Source organism: Neolamprologus brichardi, chromosome 6, assembly GCF_056152115.1.
Source record: "Neolamprologus brichardi isolate AB-2024 chromosome 6, ASM5615211v1, whole genome shotgun sequence".
NCBI classification, from domain to species: domain Eukaryota; kingdom Metazoa; phylum Chordata; class Actinopteri; order Cichliformes; family Cichlidae; genus Neolamprologus; species Neolamprologus brichardi.
In genome coordinates this window covers 3,508,089-3,529,400 of record NC_142109.1, presented here as the reverse complement: position 1 = coordinate 3,529,400, position 21,312 = coordinate 3,508,089, and the positions used below count along the sequence as shown (strand labels likewise).

The following is a 21,312-nucleotide window of genomic DNA, read 5'->3' as shown; positions in this document are numbered from 1 at the left end:
TAATCTTCACGTGCTTCATCCGAAGCACACTTTCTGTGTACTCACTACCTAATTTATAGCCAAAGTATTCACTCACTGTCACTCACTGTCTCTGTACTGTTTCGCTAGCTTAGCTCATAGCCGACCCGTTAGCACCATGGCTACTTCACCTGTCCCTTCTGCACTTTCTTGCTCATTGTGTCAGATGTTTAGTTACTCCTCGGCCTCCTTTAGCGGTAATGATATCTGTAACAAATGTAGCATATTTGCAGCTCTGGAGGCCAGGATTACTGATCTGGAGACTCGGCTTCGCACCTTGCACTCACCCTTAGCTAGCCAGGCCCCTGTAGCTGGTGCAGCCGAAGATAGCGTAGGCCCCGCTAGCTGTTCCCCGGCAGACCCCAAGCAGCTGGGGAAAGGCTGGGTAACGGTGAGGAGGAAGCGTAGTCCTAAACAGAAGCCCCAGGTACACCACCAACCCGTTCATGTGTCTAACCGTTTTTCCCCACTCGGTGACACACCCGCTGGGGGTCAAACTCTGGTAATTGGTGATTCTGTTCTCAGACATGTGAAGCTAGAGACACCGGCAACCATAGTCAATTGTCTTCCAGGGGCCAGAGCAGGCGACATTGAAGGAAATTTAAAACTGCTGGCTAAGGGTAAACGTAAATTCAGTAAAATCATAATTCACGTCGGCAGTAATGACACCCGGTTACGCCAATCGGAGGTCACTAAAATCAATATTGAATCGGTGTGCAACTTTGCCAAAACAATGTCGGACTCTGTAGTTTTCTCTGGTCCCCCCCCCAATCAGACCAGGAGTGACATGTTTAGCCGCATGTTCTCCTTAAATTGCTGGCTGTCTGAGTGGTGTCCCAGAAACGATGTGGGCTTCATAGATAATTGGCAAACCTTCTGGAGGAAACCTGGTCTTGTTAGGAGAGATGGCATCCATCCCACTTTGGATGGAGCAGCTCTCATTTCTAGAAATATCGACAAATTTATTAAACCCCTCAAAACATGACTATCCAGAGTTGGGACCAGGAAGCAGAGTTGCAGTCTTACACGCCTCTCTGCAGCTTCTCTCCTCCTGCTACCCCCCCAAAAACCCATCTCCATAGAGACTGTGTCTGCTTCCAAAAAGACAAAAAACAAACTAAAAACCAGCAACAAACAACTTAAACATTTACAAAGAAAGAACAATACAGTATCCACATCTGAACCAAAGAGTAAAACAGTGAAATGTGGATTATTAAATATTAGGTCTCTCTCTTCCAAGTCTCTGTTAGTACATGACTTAATAAATGATCAACAAATTGATTTACTCTGCCTTACAGAAACCTGGTTGCAGCAGGATGATTATGTTAGCTTAAATGAATCAACACCCCCGAGTCATTCTAACTACCAGAAATCTCGAAGCACAGGTCGAGGGGGCGGTGTGGCAGCAATTTTTCACACCAGTCTATTAATTAATGAAAGACCAAGACAGACTTTTAATTCATTTGAAAGCCTGATGCTTAACATTATCCACCCCAGCTGTGAAACTCAGAAACCAGTCTTACTTGTTATCATCTATCGTCCACCTGGGCCTTACACAGAGTTTCTGTCTGATTTCTCAGACTTTATATCTGATTTAGTTCTGAGCTCAGATAAAATAATTATTGTGGGTGATTTTAACATCCATGTAGATGCTAAAAATGACAGCCTCAACATGGCATTTAATCTGTTGTTAGACTCAATTGGTTTCTCTCAAAATGTAAAAGAACCCACCCACCACTTTAATCACACTCTAGATCTGGTTTTAACATATGGCATAGAAACTGAACATTTAACAGTGTTTCCTGAAAACCCTCTCCTGTCTGATCATTTCTTGATAAAATTTACATTTACAATAATTGATTACGCAGCAGTGGAGAGTGGACTTTATCAAAGTAGATGTCTTTCTGAAAGCGCTGTAACTAAGTTTAAGAATATAATCCAGCCACTGTTATCATCGTCAATGCCCTGTACCAACACAGAGCAGAGCAGCTATCTGAACGCTACCCCAACAGAGGTCGATTATCTTGTTAATAATTTCACCTCCTCACTACGTACGACTCTGGATACTGTAGCTCCAGTGAAAACTAAGGTCTCTAATCAGAAGTACATGACCCCGTGGTATAATTCTCAAACACGTACCCTCAAGCAGACGACTCGTAATCTGGAGAGGAAATGGCGTGTCACAAATTTAGAGGATCATCATTTAGCCTGGAGAAATAGTTTGTTGCTTTATAAGAAAGCCCTCCGCAAAGCCAGAACAGCTTACTATTCGTCACTGATTGAAGAAAATAAGAACAACCCCAGGTTTCTCTTCAGCACTGTAGCCAGGCTGACAAAAAGCCAGAGCTCTTTTGAGCCAACCATCCCTTTAACGTTAACTAGTGATGACTTCATGAACTTCTTCACAAATAAAATTTTTATCATTAGAGAAAAAATTACCAATAATCATCCCACAGATGTAATATTATCTACAGCTACTTGTAGTTCCATTGATGTTAAGTTAGACTCTTTTTTTCCAATCGATCTTTCTGAGTTAACGTCAATAATTACTTCCTCCAAACCATCAACGTGTCTTTTAGACCCCATTCCTACAAAACTGCTCAAAGAAGTCCTGCCATTGATTAATTCTTCGATCTTATATATGATCAACCTATCTCTAATAATCGGCTATGTACCACAGGCCTTCAAGGTGGCTGCAGTTAAACCTTTACTCAAAAAGCCATCTCTAGACCCAGCAGTCTTAGCTAATTATAGGCCAATCTCCAACCTTCCTTTCATATCAAAAATCCTTGAAAGAGTAGTTGTCAAACAGCTAACAGATCATCTGCAGAGGAATGGTTTATTTGAAGAGTTTCAGTCAGGTTTCAGAGCTCATCACAGCACAGAAACAGCTTTAGTGAAGGAAAAGCCTTCAGTTAATCCAAAATGCTGCAGCAAGAGTACTGACAGGGACTAGAAAGAGAGAGCATATTTCTCCTGTTTTGGCTTCCCTTCATTGGCTTCCTGTTAAATCCAGAATTGAATTCAAAATCCTGCTCCTCACATACAAGGTCTTAAATAATCAGGCCCCATCTTATCTTAATGACCTTGTAGTACCATATCACCCTATTAGAGCACTTCGCTCTCGCTCTGCAGGCCTACTTGTTGTTCCTAGAGTATTTAAAAGTAGAATGGGAGGGAGAGCCTTCAGTTTTCAGGCCCCTCTTCTGTGGAACCAGCTTCCAGTTTGGATTCGGGAGACAGACACTATCTCTACTTTTAAGATTAGGCTTAAAACTTTCCTTTTTGCTAAAGCATATAGTTAGGGCTGGACCAGGTGACCCTGAATCCTCCCTTAGTTATGCTGCAATAGATGTAGGCTGCCGGGGGATTCCCATGATGCATTGAGTTTTTCCTTTCCAGTCACCTTTCTCACTCACTATGTATTAACAGACCTCTCTGTATTGAATCGTATCTGTTATTAATCTCTGTCTCTCTTCCACAGCATGTCTTTATCCTGTCTTCCTTCTCTCACCCCAACCGGTCGCAGCAGATGGCCGCCCCTCCCTGAGCCTGGTTCTGCCGGAGGTTTCTTCCTGTTAAAAGGGAGTTTTTCCTTCCCACTGTCGCCAAAGTGCTTGCTCATAGGGGGTCATATGATTGTTGGGCTTTTCTCTGTATCTATGAAGCGCCTTGAGGCGACATTTGTTGTGATTTGGCGCTATATAAATAAAATTGAATTGAATTGAATTGAATTGAATTGAATTGAATTGAATTGACTCAATATGTGTTAATAGACCTCTCTGCATTGAATCATATCTGTTATTAATCTCTGGCTCTCTTCCACAGCATGTCTTTATCCTGTTTTCCTTCTCTCACCCCAACTGGTCGCAGCAGATGGCCCCGCCCCTCCCTGAGCCTGGTTCTGCTGGAGGTTTCTTCCTGTTAAAAGGGTTTTTTTCCTTCCCACTGTCACCAAAGTGCTTGCTCATAGGGGGTCATATGATTGTTGGGTTTTTCTCTGTACCTTGACGCGACTTTTGTTGTGATTTGGCGCCATATAAATAAAACTGAATTGAATTGAATTGAATTGAATTGATTTATATAATGGTATGACTTTTGCCACTTTCATTTGATCGGGAAATACTCCTGAATGTAACGAGCAATTAAAAATATAGCGAAGAGGAATAATTATACAATCTCATGTCTTTTTAATTATGACCATCACAGTCAGTAGATGTCTTATTTTTAAAGTTTTCTACAATTGCTACTATTTATTGGCCAATAAAGGTTATCTTATCTTATTTCTTTTATGGTAATATCAGCTAAGAAAATAGAATTAACCACTCTGCTTTCTCCTTTCCAGACCTCATATTCTGAATCATCATTTTTTTCTAATTAGATTAGCTAAAGTAGGTCCAACATTTACAAAAAAGGAATTAAATTCATTTGCCACTTCAATCTTGTCATCAACTACTTGATTATTCTTAATAAACTAAATAGGCAGATCTGAGGGTGTGTTCTTGTTACCCAATACTTTTTTAAAAATATTCCAAATGCCCTTAATATTGTTTCTGTTTTCTTGAAAAACTTTATTATAGTAGTCTTTCTTGGCTTTCCTCAATATTAATACCAACTTAATTTTATAAACTTTATATTTCATTTCCGCATTCTTAGTTCTGTGTTTTATACAATCCCTATGTAATTTATTTTTCTTTTTACACGCATTTGCAAGACCCTTAGTTATCCAAGGTTTCAAATTCTTATTCTTTTTCTTATACTTAAATGGTACCAATGGACAATGCTTACCATACAAGGCCAAATAAGTATTTAAAAATGCTCCATATGCAACGTTGACCTCGTTCACATAAACCTCCCTCCAGTCCACTTCCATAAGATCTTGTCTAAACTTGTTAATTGCCTTGTTATTTCTTACCCTTCTATGACTCTCAAAACCAACTTCCTACTTTCTTTCCATATTAAAATCAAAAGTAAGGCCAGTGGACACTCCAGTGGACACTCTTTCAATGATGAGGATATACACATCCTGGACAGGGAGGAACGCTGGTTTGAGCGGGGAGTCAAGGAGGCCATTTACGTGAAAAGGGAAAGACCATCTCTGAATCAAGGAGGGGGCCTAAGGGTACATCTGTCACCATACTACAATGCTGTGATTGCAGCCATTCCCCAACTCTCTGTGAATGGTACTCATGGCCTATGATCAGTGGGCTTTGATAAGTGGTTGTTGATCAATTTTCATGAGAATTTGCATAAGTAAGACTAAGGAACTGACCTCCCAGCCCATTGTTCCTTCAGTGGGCTGGTTTCAGTCAAAATGCAATGTACTGTTTATACGATTGGGGAATCCTGCAGTCAGCTGAGACTGAAGAATTCACTTGGATGAGTGACAAAACGTTTCTCCCACAAAATGCTACGTCCAGATGAACAAAATCAACTTTTGGAGATTTTGATGAGATGTGATGCAGGACAATGCTCTGTTTTGTTGATGTTAGACCGGACCTCTGCCTTTGATGCTGTCGACCATCACATTTTGCTACATAGGCTGAGACACTGTGTGGGTATATCTGGGTCTGCTGTGGATTGGTTCGCATTTTTTTTTGCGTGAACCATCCTTTTCTGTGCCTACCTCTCAGTATAGGTCCTCTTCTACTCCTCTTGCCTTGTGTGCCACAAGGTTCCGTATAGGAGCCTTTACTGTTTTTGCTATGCAGATGATATTCAGTTGTATATCTCCTTTAAGCATCAAGATGTTTTCAAGCTACAGATTTTGCAAAGGTGCATAGACTCCATTAGAGGTTTGATGGCTGACAACTTTCTTCAACTTAATGAGGAGAAAACCAAAGTCCTTGTTTGTGCTTCCGATAAATTTGTGCCCAAGTTCATGGAAAATTTACATCCTAATGCAACATTTGCCAAATCTTCAACTAGGAATCTTAGAGTAACTTTTGACTCAGCTCTGACTTTGGATGCTCATGTTAAATCTCTGGTTTGCTCCTGCTTTTTATTGGTTGAGAAATATTGTTTAGATGAATCCCATTGCGTCATGCTCTGAACTGGAAATTGTCATACATGCATTTGTTTCATCTTGTTTAGTCTACTGTAATTCTTTGTTCACTTGTTTATGTAAGGCCTCCTTGGAATGTCTGCAGGTTGCTCAGAATGCTGCTGCAAGGCTTCTGACCAAGTCTTCCAAGTACTTTCATGTTACAACCCTGCTGATCCAGCTGCACTGGCTCCCCATTAAATTCAGAGTCCACTTTAAGATTATTACTTTGACATTCAGGGGTCTGCATGGACAAGCACCAGCACAGATCAAAGATATTTTACATCCATACATCCCCAGCAGGTCCCTGATGTCAGGTGATCAGGGCTTACTGGTTGTCCATCATACCAGGCTGAAAACGAAAGGTGACAGAGCTTTTTTAACTGTGGCCACCAGACTGTGGATCTTTCCCTTTGAGCTTTTTTTCTCTCTTGGCTCTTGACTGAGGCGGTCGCACTTTCTCCCTCTCCATTATCTTTCCCACTTGGCTTCTCATGTCTTTTGTATAGTCTCGCTTATTCTCTAACCCTAAGAGAGTCTCCCAGACTTGTTCTCTAAAAACCTAAAGAAGAATTATGGATTTGATCAACTGGTCCCTTAACAGAATTGACACCCTCCCGGGCTTGGGAGAGCCCGATTGTCCTGCGGAGACGTTTGCTGCCGGATACTCGATGGTCGGTTGCGTCGTGTGTCTGGTGATACTCTCAATGGAGGACATTGAATGACATCTACCAATTCGGAACCATGATAACAGAGTTCTGGCTGATTGGAGCTGGCTCGGACCTGACTTATCGAAGTACAAGAAGCGGCTACAGCTGTTCAAAATCCCACAAGGCTGGCTGACATGATAGATGATGGGCAGGGCTGTGAGTACTCAGACTGTGTTTTTTGAACGCAATATGGATAAGATCTTGGATGAGCTCATGGCTCTGCAATATGGATAACATCTTGAAGAAGAACAATGAGAACTGAGAGAACTGAGAGACCTGGTGACCAGTGACGGACATTAGACTAACTGTAAAATTGGAAGCAGTTTGTTCGCACTAACCAAAACAACTACCATCTTCATCTTATGCGGCCCCCCTGGCGTCAGCTGGATGCTCAAGGCAAAAGCAAATGTTGTTGACTTTTGCTTAACCGGGTGAAGGGACACTTTCTCTTGGTTGAACATGGAACACACACACACATACGCATGTACACTGACACAGACCTGCACTCCCCCCCCCCGTTTCCAAATGCCTTCGAAGCTTATGTCTTCTATGTTGTGAGATGTGATGATTCATGTGCTGAGGTGTTTTTTTCTGTTCTCAAACTGATCTCCCTGTTGGAGCTCAGTCTGGGGGGAGTTATTTTTTCTCTTCGTCTTTCCTCATGTTGTGCATTTTCTATTGTTATACCTCTCTGACCTGTCTACCCCATGTGATGTATGTGTAATGTATATATGGTCGGAAGGGTAAGATGCCGCTGGCAAGGCTGGCAGCCTTAACCCAATTTCCCTCGGGATGAATAAAGTATTATCAATCAATCAATCTGTGGACTCAGTTGTCTCTTTTAAAAAACAGCTAAAAACTCTTTTTAAACTTGCTTTTGGTTCATTTTTGCTTTTATGTTCTAGCTTCTGTGAAGCACTTTGTGATTAAACAGTGGCCTGTTTAATGCTCTTAATATCTTCAACATCTTAAATAAATTATACTGCACAGTGTTCTCATCAGTTTGTCTTCCATTTTATCTGAAACATACAAGGATCAAATCTTTTTAGTTTATTTGAGGGGTATGGGATATTTCCCTTAAATAGAACTAAATTTTCAGAAAGTGGTCATTGTATATTAATATTTGTCTGTTAGACAGTCACACCACAGCTGTAGCTGCTTATTTCAAAGTTTTGTAGTCATATTAAGTGGTTATTATTTTGGTAATAATGAAGTATTAATAATACCATTACCAAGTAATAACCACTCGTTTCCCCCTTTTACCCTACTATTACCCCTTTATTATTGAGCTGTAATAGAAAGTGCTGCCAAAGAAAAAACAAAAAAACTTTTAATCAGAGTATGGCATGAAGTCAGTTCTATTTGTGGAATATCGATCTGCTAAATTAAGTAGCAGAGGTGTTTGTTAATCAGTTTCAACTATCCTGCCTCATGCCCTGGGGTATGGGGCTATGGCTCCCTACACCCTCTAGCAGACCGTTACATGGGGAAACCTTTTAAATACAAGCGTGCTGATCCACACAGGTGTGCACATGGGTGTTTACTGTCTATAGACATAAACTACACCTTTCTTGGCTGCTACCTCAAAGCACATTGTGCGCTGACGGTCCTGCGTGCTACACCACAACATTCAATATTTAGTATTTACTGCTGTTTACACTTAGCTAGATTAATGCGATGGTGCTGTGTTTAGTATGTTGCTCTTTTTTTTGCTTGTTTTCTCTTCTTTTTCTCTCAACAGGTGATCCAGGAGTTTTGTTTTTTTCTCTCTCTCTTTCTCTTTTTAAGTGCCTTTTCTCACTGTCCCTCTTCCCCTCTGTTTTTCTTTTCCTTCATCTTTCTTTCTCCCTTTCCTATCCCCTAGTCATGTCTGTCCCGTCTGTAACAACTGAAAATAAAATAAAATAAAATAAATAATAACAACAAAGGTCGATCAAATGGACCAATTTGGCAAGGCCGTGATGATCCACTTGGTAAAGTAAGTCCATTGGGTATCCTTGTTGGCCTTCAGACAACAATTCTGACGGCTAAAGAACCAAATGGGACAGGCAAAAAAGTTTCAACTATCTGGTGTTACAAAAATAAAAAACTTGGTTGTCATTAATGATAGTAGTAATAATAATGGCACTAATTAGTGTTGCGTCTAATTCATTTCAGAGTAACACTGTACTGTCATCGCATAACATTAGTCATGACATTAAAATAGACTAAAATAGAATAGCCCTTTATTGAGATTGTACATTTAAAACTAAATCATGGGCGAGCTCACTCCAAGTGTGCAGGAATAAAATATAAATAGTAGCCCATAGGCATAAAAAAGCAAACTGGAAAATTATATTCAAAACAAGAAAAGGCGCACATTGAGAATCAGTAATGTTATGAGTAATGTGTAACTGTACCAAATGCTTTACAGTCACAAGTACGTTCTTACTTCTGTGCCAAAGTTTGTTGAGTTGTTTGGACGCAGTGTGAATAGAAAAACCCCCATCAAATACAGGTATTTTTCTTCCTCCACGCTGTGCTACAATCAGTTTTTCTCAGTTTGTGCCCCTTAGGACGAATATGCTGCAATGGCTCATAGTGGAGAGACATTACTTTTATTTTGAATGCACAAAAGGACACAAGTGTGATAATGAAATGTACACTACATCCAAGACAGAAACAACTGCATCATGCTGCTCCCAGAACGTAGGCTCTTTGCGACCACCTGCACAGATGACATGCTAACACAAATTCACAAAGTCAAGAACCCAGAGTAAAGTTATAGCTGAGTGAATGCTGACCAGAGTCCAGAAACCAGAGCCTGATTTTAAACAAACAACAAAGGCAGTGATGAGCGGTCAGGCTTGCAACCTCCATTTCTACCTGTTCACTTTTCTACAACAGAATCACTGTGAAGATCACTTTGAAGTCTTTGTGCTGGTTTGTGTTGTTGTTTTTTCATACATAAAATCTATCATTAGGACAGGGATTTGTGCTAGTGTGTGGAAGTGTAGTCTCAGGTTTATATTTTTAACTTGTAATTATGCCATGCTTTCAGGCGATTTAATGGAATGACGAGAAAGTATGTAACAACACTGTAAAATCTAATATTGTGCATAATTAGTATAATAAGTAAACTGAACTAAGTTTTTATCAATTTGTTTTTAGAACTCAGTTTAAGTAAGTTACCTGTACATTTTATTCAAACAGCCGATCAACTCAGTTTTTTTGAGTTGTCTTAAATGAGAAAATTTAAGTACGCTGGAAATGTTGCTTCTCACTGTGGAAGGATCAAACGATATGGTTTGAAAATGCCATGTCACTACTCCTCAAGAGATCATCGTTGTCATTGCTGTGATTCTTCACGTGATAGACTGATTTAGTGAGTAAATGTTTACTCTTATTCAAATTGTTTTTGTGACTTCTGTCAGTTTAGCACCAGGTTTATGAACTTGCTAGCTAGCTAGTGTTAGCCTAGCATTGCTGCTGCCTCTCAAAAATTAACCCACAGCTTTAAAAACCTTATATAAAAATCTCTCAGTGAAATTTTCTGTTGATTGTTTGAAATAGAAAAGTGAGCAGCTACTAGATAAAAGCCCTGATGAAACTTTGTTGGAAGGTGCAGCCGTTAGGGGCGGGGCTTGTTTTCAATCCATATGAACTTTTATAACATATAAACTGTATATTCTTAACCCCTGTATTTATTTTAATGCTTTGTGGCTGCTTTTGAACATCTGTGGAATCTATTAATGTCAAATCTAGCCTTTCTTTAGCAACAACTTAAGCAAATTGCTTTTACATTTAAGGAACATATCTGTTTAATTACATTTTAAATAACAGTAATAATAATAATAATACTAATAATAATAGTAACAATAATATTTGTTTTGTTAAAAAATGTGTTTAGATACAAGTTTTGTTGTGAAACTCCGAAGTCTACATTGACCTTCTGTGTTGTAAGTTATAATGGCTGCACAGCCATTAAGGATCAAATCAGCTTCTAAATAATTTTATGGGTTTTCTCCCTCTGCTTGCTTCTTACTATCTTTGAGGCTCGGACCAGCTCTCCCCACATTACATCAAACTCTTACAAGTCTAGAAAAGGAACTGATGGACAGAAAGACATCAACTGAGTGGGAAGAATTTTGGTTTTTGTCAGTGACATTTATATTAATCAGGCTGAACTTTAATCATACTTTAGACCAACCTGTTTTACTTATTTTTTCATTTGTGCTTTGGTTTAAACTTTCTTTCCCTGATCTTTTCCTGTCTTCTGTTATTAGACCTGAGATATGACTGCTCTATGCTGTTGCTGTTGACTCCAGTTAATTCTTCAAGACATGTTGTGTAAGTAAATATAAACAACGACAGTTTGATCTGCATTTCTTGAAAGACCTTATCTCACAAACTTAGTTTAGAGGGTCAACACTGTCTGCACAGTATATACAGGGTGGGCCATTTATATGGGTACACCGTAATAAAATGGGAATGGTTGGTGATATTAAAGTCCTGTTTGTGGAACATTAGTATATGTGAGGCAAACGCCTCAAGATGGGTGGTGACCATGGTGGCCATTTAGAATTCGGCCATCTTGGATACAACTTTTGTTTTTTCAATAGGAAGAGGACCATGTGACACATCAAACTTATTGGTAATGTCACAAGAAAAACAATGGTGTGCTTGGTTTCAACGTAACTTTATTCTTTCATGAGTTATTTACAAGTTTCTCTTTGTTCACAGCCATTGACATGTCGAAGAGATAAAATATGAGCGTACTTTATGCACTGGTGAGCAGGCATGTTGGAAAAGGAAGGCGCGATCTTTACACTTTTCCTTCAAAGTTGGGTGCATGATATTATCCAAAATGTCTGAGCATGCTGAAGCATTGAGAGTGTCTTTCATGGGAACCAAGAGGCTGAGTCCAACTCCTGAAAAATAACCCCACACCGTAACCCCGCACCAAACTTAACACTCATCCAGTGGATTGCCAGAAGTGTGATACATCATTCCAGAGAATGTCTCCACTGCTCTGGAGTCCAGTGGCAGCGTGTTTTACACCACTGCATCTGACACTTTTCATTGGGCTTGATGATTTAAGGCTTGGATGCAGCTGGTGGTGCCATGTAACTCTCCATGCACTGTCCATGAGAATCTGAATAACCCATAAAGTTTGGAGGTTTGTAGTGATTGACCCTACAGAAAGTTGGTGACCTCTATGCACTATACAACAATCCCACTGACAGATGACCCATTAAAATGTATTAGTGAGGAAACTTTACAGCTGAACTTCTTGTATCTATACCACACTGGAATTCACTGAACTCCTGAGACCAACCACAAATGTTTGTAGAAGCAGTCTACATGCCTAGGTGCTTGATGTTATACACCTGTGACCACAGCAGTGATTATAACACCTGAATTCAATGACTTGGATAAAACAAAGTCAGAGTGAAAAAAACACATTTAACATCAGTGCACTGTTAAACATGCATGATGGTGGCAAAAGGTAGTTATCATTATTGCTCCAATGGGATTTTGTGTAATTCTCATAGGTAACTAACTCATAAATATCAATTTAAATTAAATTTTATTTATATAGTGCCAAATCACACCAACGGTATTCTAAAGGCCCTTTATAGTATAATGTAAAGACACCAAATAAACATATTACCCCCTCTGAGCAAGTACTTTGGCGACAATGAGGAACAAAGGGAGAAAAAAAAGTTCCTTTTAAAAGGAAGAAACCTCTGGCAGATCCAGAAAAGGGTTGCCACAACCAGTTGGGGTGAGATGAGGAAGACAGATCAAAAGACACACAGTGGAAGAGAGCCAGAAATTAATAATACCTCATAATTAATTGTAAAGATTTGTATAAACACATAATGAGGGAAAAGAGGTGAAAAAAGGAGAAACACTTGATGCAACAGGTAGATAAACAATCACACGCAGGAAATTTCTGTTATGTCTGCATGACATGACAAACAGGAATTAAAGAATTAAATTATTTAAAGGAAGTGTTTCCAGCTCTTCCTCCTCTATCAGACATTCTCTCCATACCTGAGAGTGTCCAGTCTCCAGCCTGGATCCTTCAGTCCAGCCAACAGCAGCTTCGTTCCTGAGTCTCCTGGATGATTGTAGCTCAGATCCAGCTCTCTCAGATGGGAGGGGTTGGAGCTCAGAGCTGAGGCCAGAGAAGTACAGCCTTCCTCTGTGATCAGACAGCCTGACAGACTGCAGACACACAAAACAACAATACAGCTGTGAATACTGCACGTAAAGAGTGTTTTATTTGTTTTTCTTATTTCCAAATCTAGAGCCATCCATACATTCGAAGAGATAACACTATTGTTTCAAGTTTAATTATCTAAATCCTCTTTTGGAAACACTAAGAACCACAACTAAGACAGCACTCTGAAAATGAATAAAACACTATACTTTCTTTATGGCCTGATCATTTGGGACTTTGTGAGAAAATGATTTTAATTAAACTCTGAATTTAAAAGGAAGCCACTTAATAGAAGCTATTATGGGAGAAGTACGATCTCTCTTTCAGTGCCTCTGTCTCTGTAATCTCACGGCAGCATTTTGGAGCAATTGAAAACTTCTGTGGGAGCATTTAGAAAATAACGAATTACAGTCAAAATCAAAACTCAAAGTAACAAATGCTCAAATCATTTTTTCAGCATCACTCTGACAGAAAATGTTTTCAATTGGTCAGATGAAAGAAGGAACAAGCCACAACTCTGCTGTGCTTGGCACCATTGTAATGTAGTCCCATGTCCTTCTTGGGGGACTCTCCCTTGGGCTTAAATCTGGGACTCTCCATCATTTGACCTTAGAACTGAAGAAGCTTCTCAGATGAGAGGTGAAACGTCTTCAAGCAACTTAAAGAAGTCCAGATGCTTTCCTTTCCAAGCTCCTTAGACTACGATGACCTGGATGACTGAGAAACTTCGCAGACATTGTTCACTATTAGTCACAACACTCTTTACCTGCAGTTGGAACTCGCTTTGACACTTGTTTAGTTTGTTTAATTCTCATAGCTTAACTGTAACCTTCATGGAAATTCTAGTTTGCTTAGATTCACTGTAAGCCTGAGCCTCACTCATAGTATTCCTCACATCAACTTTTAGTTTTATTATCTAACTAATTTCTTTAGGTCTAGCTGCTGTATCAGGTGTGTTTAAGCCTCTGTTCCCTGTGCAATAAACTGTCTTCTGTTCACTCACACTCTGAGCTTTTCAGGGTCGCTGCCATAGGGCAAGAAACCCTGGACAGGTCGCCAGTCTTTCACAGGGCTGACACATAGAGACAAACACATATTTCCACTCACATTCACACCTGTGGGCAATTTTGAATGACCAATCACCTTAACCCAACTAACAGCATGTCTTTGGACTGTGGGAGAGAACCCACGCAAACACGGGGCGAACATGCAAACTCCACACAGAAAGGACCCGGCGAAGTGGTGGAATCAAACTCAGGACCTGCTAACCACTGTGCTACCATGCTGCCGTAAATAAAAGGTCTGAAGTACATTTGCTGCAATCATGTATGAAACAGTTTGTAGCAATGAAAAGAAACTGATATGTTACAAATCCAAAATATCAGAAATATCTCAACAGACCTGCGGTTAAAAAGCATGTTATACACACAGGTTCATGCTCAATGATTTTTTTCAAAAATGGATATGAAATAAAAATAAAAATAGTAATTCAGAGACTTATACACCTAAATTTGAATAACAGGTCAATTTAGAATTCAACAATATTTTTGTTTGAGCAACAGCATAATCCAGATTATGAATATAAATTAACCCTTAGAACCATAGAACCAAGTCCACCAGAGCTTATCTTTATATTTTTACATGCTGTAGTGACATTTTTGGGAGCATTTCAAGTTGCTATACATCAATACAACCATTATAACCCAAATGTTAATAACATATAAGCATTAAGTGCATAGTAACTACATAAATTGCAAAAACCTGCAATAAACTACAAGATGGCGCTGGAGTGACGGCAGCCTTTCCAAGTAGCTCTGCAACACTGTACTTGTTTCTTAACTTTCAACTGTTTTAGACTAGTCTTTCAAACTTTTTTTCACCTTCCTGTGGTTACTTTATTTTCTGCCTCTTAGATATAGCATGGATAAAGCACTTTTTAAAACTTCTGGAACCAGCTCCTTCATCTATTTGAGAGCTGCTGGCACTAAACACAAAGACACAGACCGGCATGAGACACAACACCCGGACGAGCTAAAGAGGAGCTACAGAGGCTGCAAGGCTGGAGCGAGGAAAGTGGATCACCGGAGGCGATTCAAACCATCAATCCCAACAGTGATAATAGGCAACGTGAACTCGTTACAGAATAAGATGATGATGAACTTTCTGCTCTGAACAACCACTGACTCTACTGTGAGTGCAGTTTGTTTATCTCCACGGAGACGTGGCTAACTGGGCTAACACTGCAGACCTATGTGGATTCACATCCATGAGAGCAGATAGGGACACACAAGCCAGCGGAAAAAGCATAGGTGGGAGACTCATTGTCTACATTAACAACAGATATTGTAACCCTGGACACGTCTCCGTTAAAGTATTGGTATGCTGTCCGGACCTGGAGCTACTAACAGTTAGCTTGCGGCCATATTATCATATTATCTACCTAAATCCCTGTGAGGGCCGACGCAACAGCTGCCTGTGAGAAAATACACACAGTTACAGCAAGACTGCAAACACAACACCCTGAGGCTTTCATTATTATATCTAGAGACTTTAATCATGTCACACTAGATTCTATTCTGGCTGCTTTTCACCAGTTTGTGAATTGTCCCACAGGGAGCAACAAGACAATTGACTTACTGTATGCTAATGTGAGAGATGCATACAGAGGCACCCCCTCCCCCCACTAGGGAGTCAGACCAAAACCTGGTCTACTTACAGCCACAATACACACCCCTCGTTCAAAGGCAGCCTGTCACAACACGTTCCATAAGGAGATGGACCCTGGAAAAGGAGGAAGCTCTGAGAGACTGCTATGACACCACAGACTGGGATGTGCTTCTGAGCCCACATGGTGAGGACACAGAGGGGGCGACACACTGTCTGACAGACTATCTCAGCTTTTGTGTAGACACGGTCGCTCCTGCTAAGACAGTATGGTGTTATTCTAATAACAAACCGTGGGTAACACAGGAAGTCAAAGCTGTCCTCAACATGAAGAAGAAGGCCTTCATGGAGCAAAGTGAAGAAGGAGATGAAAGCAGCACAGCGGAAGGTAAAACGCTGCCTGAGGGAAGCAAAGGACACCTACAGGAGAAAGGTGGAGCAGAAGTTGGAGAGGAACAACATGAGGGAAATCTGGAATGGTGTGAAAACCATCACAGGCCACAACATCAAGAACAGCACAGTGGGAGGGACTGTGGAGAAGGCAAACGAACTCAACAACTTCTTCAACAGGTTTGACTGGCACACAACCCTCCCACCCTCACCCTTACCTTTACTACAGAGCCCTCTACCTACTTTCTGTGTCCAGTTGTGCCCAGACAAGTGTGCTGCTGAACTTGGGGAGCCACTACAACGAGTCTTCAACCTCAGCCTGTGACTGGGGAGAGTGCCCGTCCTCTGGAAGACATCCTGCATCGTCCCGGTCCCGAAAAAGAACTGGCCCAATGAGTTGAATGACTGCCGACCGGTTGCACTGACGTCACATCTTATGGAGACTCAAGAGCAGCTCTTCCTCAACCTCCTCCGACCATATGTACAACATGCCCAGGACCCACTACAGTTCGCCTACAAGGCAGATGTCAGAGTCGAGGATGCCATCCTATGCCTCCTACACAGAGCCCACTCACACCTGGACACTCAACACCTCAAAGACCAAGGAACTGGCTGTGGACTTCGGGAGGTCCAGATCAGGTCCACTGCCAGTTCAGATAGAGGGAGAGGAGGTGGAGGTGGTCAACACATACAAGTACCTCGGGCTGTGGGTGGAAAACAAACTGGACTGGTCATGCAACATGCAGCGCCTGCATAAAAAAGGCCAAAGCCGACTGTACTACCCAGGAGGCTGAGGTCTTTTATCATCTGCAGGAAGCTCCTGAGGATTTTTTACCAGTCGGTCGTTGTAGAAGCACTTTTCTATGCTGTGGTGTGCTGGGGGAGCAGCACAGCAAAGAAGGACTCAACAACACTGGAGAAACTAATCAGGAAGGCTGGCTCTGTGGTCTGCATGAAGCTGGACACTCAGGTGACAGTGGCAGAGAAAAGGACATTAAAGAAACGGCTGGACATTATTGACAATGCTGGGCGTTCTTTGCACATGCTCGTAAACAATCAGAGGAGCCTATTCAGCGACAGGTTGCTTCTCCCAAAGTCAAAAACCAACAGACTTAAAAACTCCTTTGTTCCAAACGCCATCAGACTGTTTAACTCCTCACTGGAGGTGAGAGGGAGGGGAAACAGTGGGACAAAGCAGGGCGGGAACAACTGAGCTGTAGTGCTTTTTTTACAATGTGCAATATTTGCAATATTTTTTTCTTTTATTCAACTGTGCAATAATCACTGTGCAATATATATGTGTATATATAGTATATTTATGCTTATATCATTACTCTTATTCCCCTTATTGTATCTGTAACATGCAACTTCTGTCAGTGCTGTGCTACTGGAAACTGAATTTCCCAGAGGAACCCACCCGAGGGATTAATAAAGTTTCATCTAATCTAATATATTCTAATATTAAAAAAAATTGAAAATCGTTTTTGTTTTGTTTTTTACATATATTTTCTAGTTAGAGAAATTTAAGAGGTTTATCCCTCAAAACTGTAAATACAAAAAAGTTGCACAAAATAGTTTCCCACCAAAGCAAATTTATTTTGAGTGTCTTCATAGTTTTATTTTTGAAATACACCAATTTTTATATACTGCAGGAAAACCCAAAATAAATATTATAATGCAGTAATGGCAGACATGCAATAGTTCGCGCTGACGTCTATTCCAACGTAGGAAGTGTTATGAAAAGCTGATCTGATTGGCAAAGTGTGTTTCTGGAATTTTATATTTTTGTTGCTGCAAGTGCTTTTTATGCATTTTTTGCAAAGCTATATGTGGAAGGAAACCGTGACCTAGGGCAAGCTGATGGCATAAGATGTAAGTACAACTCTTCCGGTTTCATATGCAAAAAAAATTATTGCGCTAGCATACGTGGTTGCAGTTCTACAGGGATTTAAATATAGTTACCGGTCTTAAAGGATTAAGGAAAAAAGCTTTAATCCTCACCTGAGAGTTTCCAGGGTACAGTTTGGACTCTTCAATCCAGCAGACAATAGCTTTACTCCTGAGTCTTGCAGGTCATTGTTACTCAGGTCCAGTTCTCCCAGACTAAAACACTTAGAGTTAAGAACTGAGCCCAGAGCTTCACAGCTTCTCTCTGAGAGGTTACAGCCAGAAAGTCTGAAAATCAATTATATTTCTGATCAAGTAAATGACTTATTTTCAACTTACCAAAAGAAAAACAAATAATTCTATATCTCCTTCAAGAATAAGAATACAACTTATAATTTAAGCATGGAAAAAAAAATTGCTTTGAAATAACAGCTACACCTCTGTATCTGTTAAACAAGGGGGGAGCTAGTACTGTTAGTGATTAAAGATCAAACCACTGACACAGGCACTCAAACTTTCCAAATTAGAATATTGTTGATTGTTGTTGCCAGATACAGTTAACAATAATCCTTAATTATCACATACTAAACCCCGATGCGACCACCATCATCATCTGTCGGAAACAAGCTGTTTTAGCTCCTTCCAGGAATTTTTCTTATTTTCTTTTTATTTATATTAGTTTTTGAAGAGTTAAAGAAAAGCTCTGGATCCACTTTGATGAGGGTTACATCCGAAATGTTTTAGAAAGGCTAAGACTAAAACCTTACTGCAGAGATACAGATTTAGTGGAGGACTTGCATTACCTAATTTTCTAGCTTACTACTGGGCCGCTCACATCCATAAACTTTGCTACTGGCTAAAATCTTCTGGTTCCTCGTGGTGTAAATTGGAGCTTTATTTTTGTTTTCTATATAGAAGTATATTTACTTAGGAAAATGAAGAAAGGTTAATTGTATTTTGGTAACTGCAAGTACTGTGTTGTTTTCTTTATTAAATAAAATATTTGCAAAAAAAAAAAAAAGAAATGCTAAGACTTCCTGCTGCTAAAAACTATACATTCCATAAATATTTCAACAATAATAACAAGTGTACATAGATGGATACATACAGAGCTTTGTTGGAGGCTTCGACCACTGGCAGCAGCCTCAGAAGAGCCTCCTCTGAAGCAGAGTGTTTATTCAGGTCAAACACATCCAGATCTTTTTCTGATGACAGTAAGATGAAGACCAGAGCTGACCACTGAGCAGGAGACAGTTTATCTGTGGGGAGACTTCCTGATCTCAGGGACTGTTGGATCTCCTCCACTAGAGAACGATCATTCAGTTCATTCAGACAGTGGAACAGATTGATGCTTTTCTCTGCAGACAGATTCTCACTGAGCTTCTTCTTGATGTACAGGACTGTTTCCTGATTGGCCTGTGAGCTACTTTCTGTCTGTGTCAGCAGACCTTGTAGGAGAGTCTGACTGGTCTGCAATGAAAGACCCAGGAGGAAACGGAGGAACAAGTCCAGGTGTCCATTTGGACTCTGTAAGGTCTTGTTCACAGCAGTTTGGTAAAAGTCTGTCTCTGCAGATTCTCTTATTTCAGACTTCTGGGATGTTGTTTGTTGTGCTTCCAGCAGATTGAGTCCGGAGTTGATGAAGGTCAGATGGACATGAAGAGCAGCCAGAAACTCCTGAACACTCAGATGGATGAAGCAGAACACCTTGTCTTGGTACAGTCCTCTCTCCTCTTTAAAGATCAGTGTGAACACTCCCGAGTACACTGAGGCTGCTCTGATATCGATGCCACACTCTGTCAGGTCTGATTCATAGAAGACCAGGTTTCCTTTCTGCAGCTGATCAAAAGCCAGTTTTCCCAGAGACTCAATCATCTTCCTGCTCTCTGGACTCCAGTGTGGATCTGTCTCAGCTCCTCCATCATACTTGACCTTCATCACTTTGGCCTGAACCACCAGGAAGTGGATGTACATCTCAGTCAGGGTCATGGGCAGCTGTCCTTCCTTTCTGGTTTCCAGCACATCCTCCAGAACTGCAGCAGTGATCCAGCAGAAGACTGGGATGTGGCACATGATGTGGAGGCTTCGTGATGTCTTGATATGGGAGATGATCCTGCTGATCTGATTCTTCTCTGTAAATCTCTTCCTGAAGTACTCCTCCTTCTGTGGGTCAGTGAACCCTCTGACCTCTGTCACCATGGAAACACACTTAGGAGGAATCTGATTGGCTGCTGCAGGTCGTGTGGTTATCCAGAGGTGAGCAGAGGGAAGCAGTTTCCCCCTGATGAGGTTTATCAGCAGCACATCCACTGAAGTGGACTTTCTAGGGTCAGTTAGGATTGTAGTTTTGTGGAAGTCCAGAGGAAGTCGACACTCATCCAGACCATCAAAGATGAACACAACCTGGAAGTCTTCAAAGCGGAAGATTCCTGCTTCTTTGGTTTCAGTAAAGAAGTGATGAAGAAATTCCACCAAGCTGAATTTTTCCTCTTTCAGCACATTCAGCTCTCTGAAAGTGAATGGAAATATGAACTGGATGTCCTGGTTGGCTTTGTCTTCAGCCCAGTCCAGGGTGTATTTCCGTGTTAAGACTGTTTTCCCAATGCCAGCCACTCCCTTTGTCAGCACTGTTCTGATTGGTTCATCTCTTCCAGGTGAGGCTTTAAAGATGTTTTCTTGTCTGATTATTGCTTCTAGACTGTCTGGTTTCCTGAATGCTGTTTCAATCTGTCTGACCTCATGTTCATCATTGACCTCTGCAGTCCCTCCCTCTGTGATGTAGAGCTCTGTGTAGATCTGATTCAGAAGGGTTGGGTTTCCTGCTTTAGCGATCCCCTCAAACACACACTGGAACTTCTTCTTCAGTGCAGATTTAAATTCATGCTGCTGCCATTGGAAGTTCCTAGTGCAGGTTGCTGAGTGACCCGTTACACACACACACACACACACACACACACACACACACACACACACACACACACACAAATCAAGGATTTTTAAGTGCACATATTTTGAATGTATTTTTGTCTATTTCTTGAGACATTGTTTTAGCAGTGTAAATATTTATATAATAATTCTCACTTTTCAGCAAATGCTCAGCTAACTTATTCTGCTTCATTCTCTTCATGAAGTCCACTGTAATCATCACAAATGCTTCTCTGCTGCTCTTATTCTGTTCTTCATCCATACCCTGTAATCCAATCTCATCCTCACATTGACTCCTAAAACATTGTACGTCATCTGGACTCAGGTCTCTCTGGATCTTCTTCAGCTCATTCTTCACAAAAGTGATTATTTTGTCCTCCAGTATCTGGAAAAGAATATTTTATGAATGACCCAAAAGCTTTTCTCACACAGGAGAGAAAAGAAGTTTTTCTTGTGACATTAACAAT

General features: G+C 40.7%; 2 protein-coding genes across 3 annotated transcripts in view; one reads left to right on the top strand and one right to left on the bottom strand.

Annotated features, from left to right (window-relative positions):
* LOC148102407 (uncharacterized) overlaps positions 1-21,312 on the top strand; it is a 179,692-nt gene that overhangs the window by 71,249 nt on the left and 87,131 nt on the right. The gene's annotated exons all lie outside the window — the stretch shown is intronic.
* The window catches only part of LOC148102409 (protein NLRC3-like), a 60,794-nt gene that overhangs the window by 7,739 nt on the left and 31,743 nt on the right, over positions 1-21,312 (bottom strand). Inside the window, exons 4-7 of the mRNA XM_087841482.1 lie at positions 21,002-21,230; positions 19,029-20,835; positions 18,035-18,208; positions 12,811-12,984 (exon numbers count right to left, since the gene is read on the bottom strand). Coding sequence (XP_087697608.1) covers positions 12,811-12,984; positions 18,035-18,208; positions 19,029-20,835; positions 21,002-21,230 — 2,384 coding nt within the window. The remainder of the gene's footprint in view (positions 1-12,810; positions 12,985-18,034; positions 18,209-19,028; positions 20,836-21,001; positions 21,231-21,312) is intronic.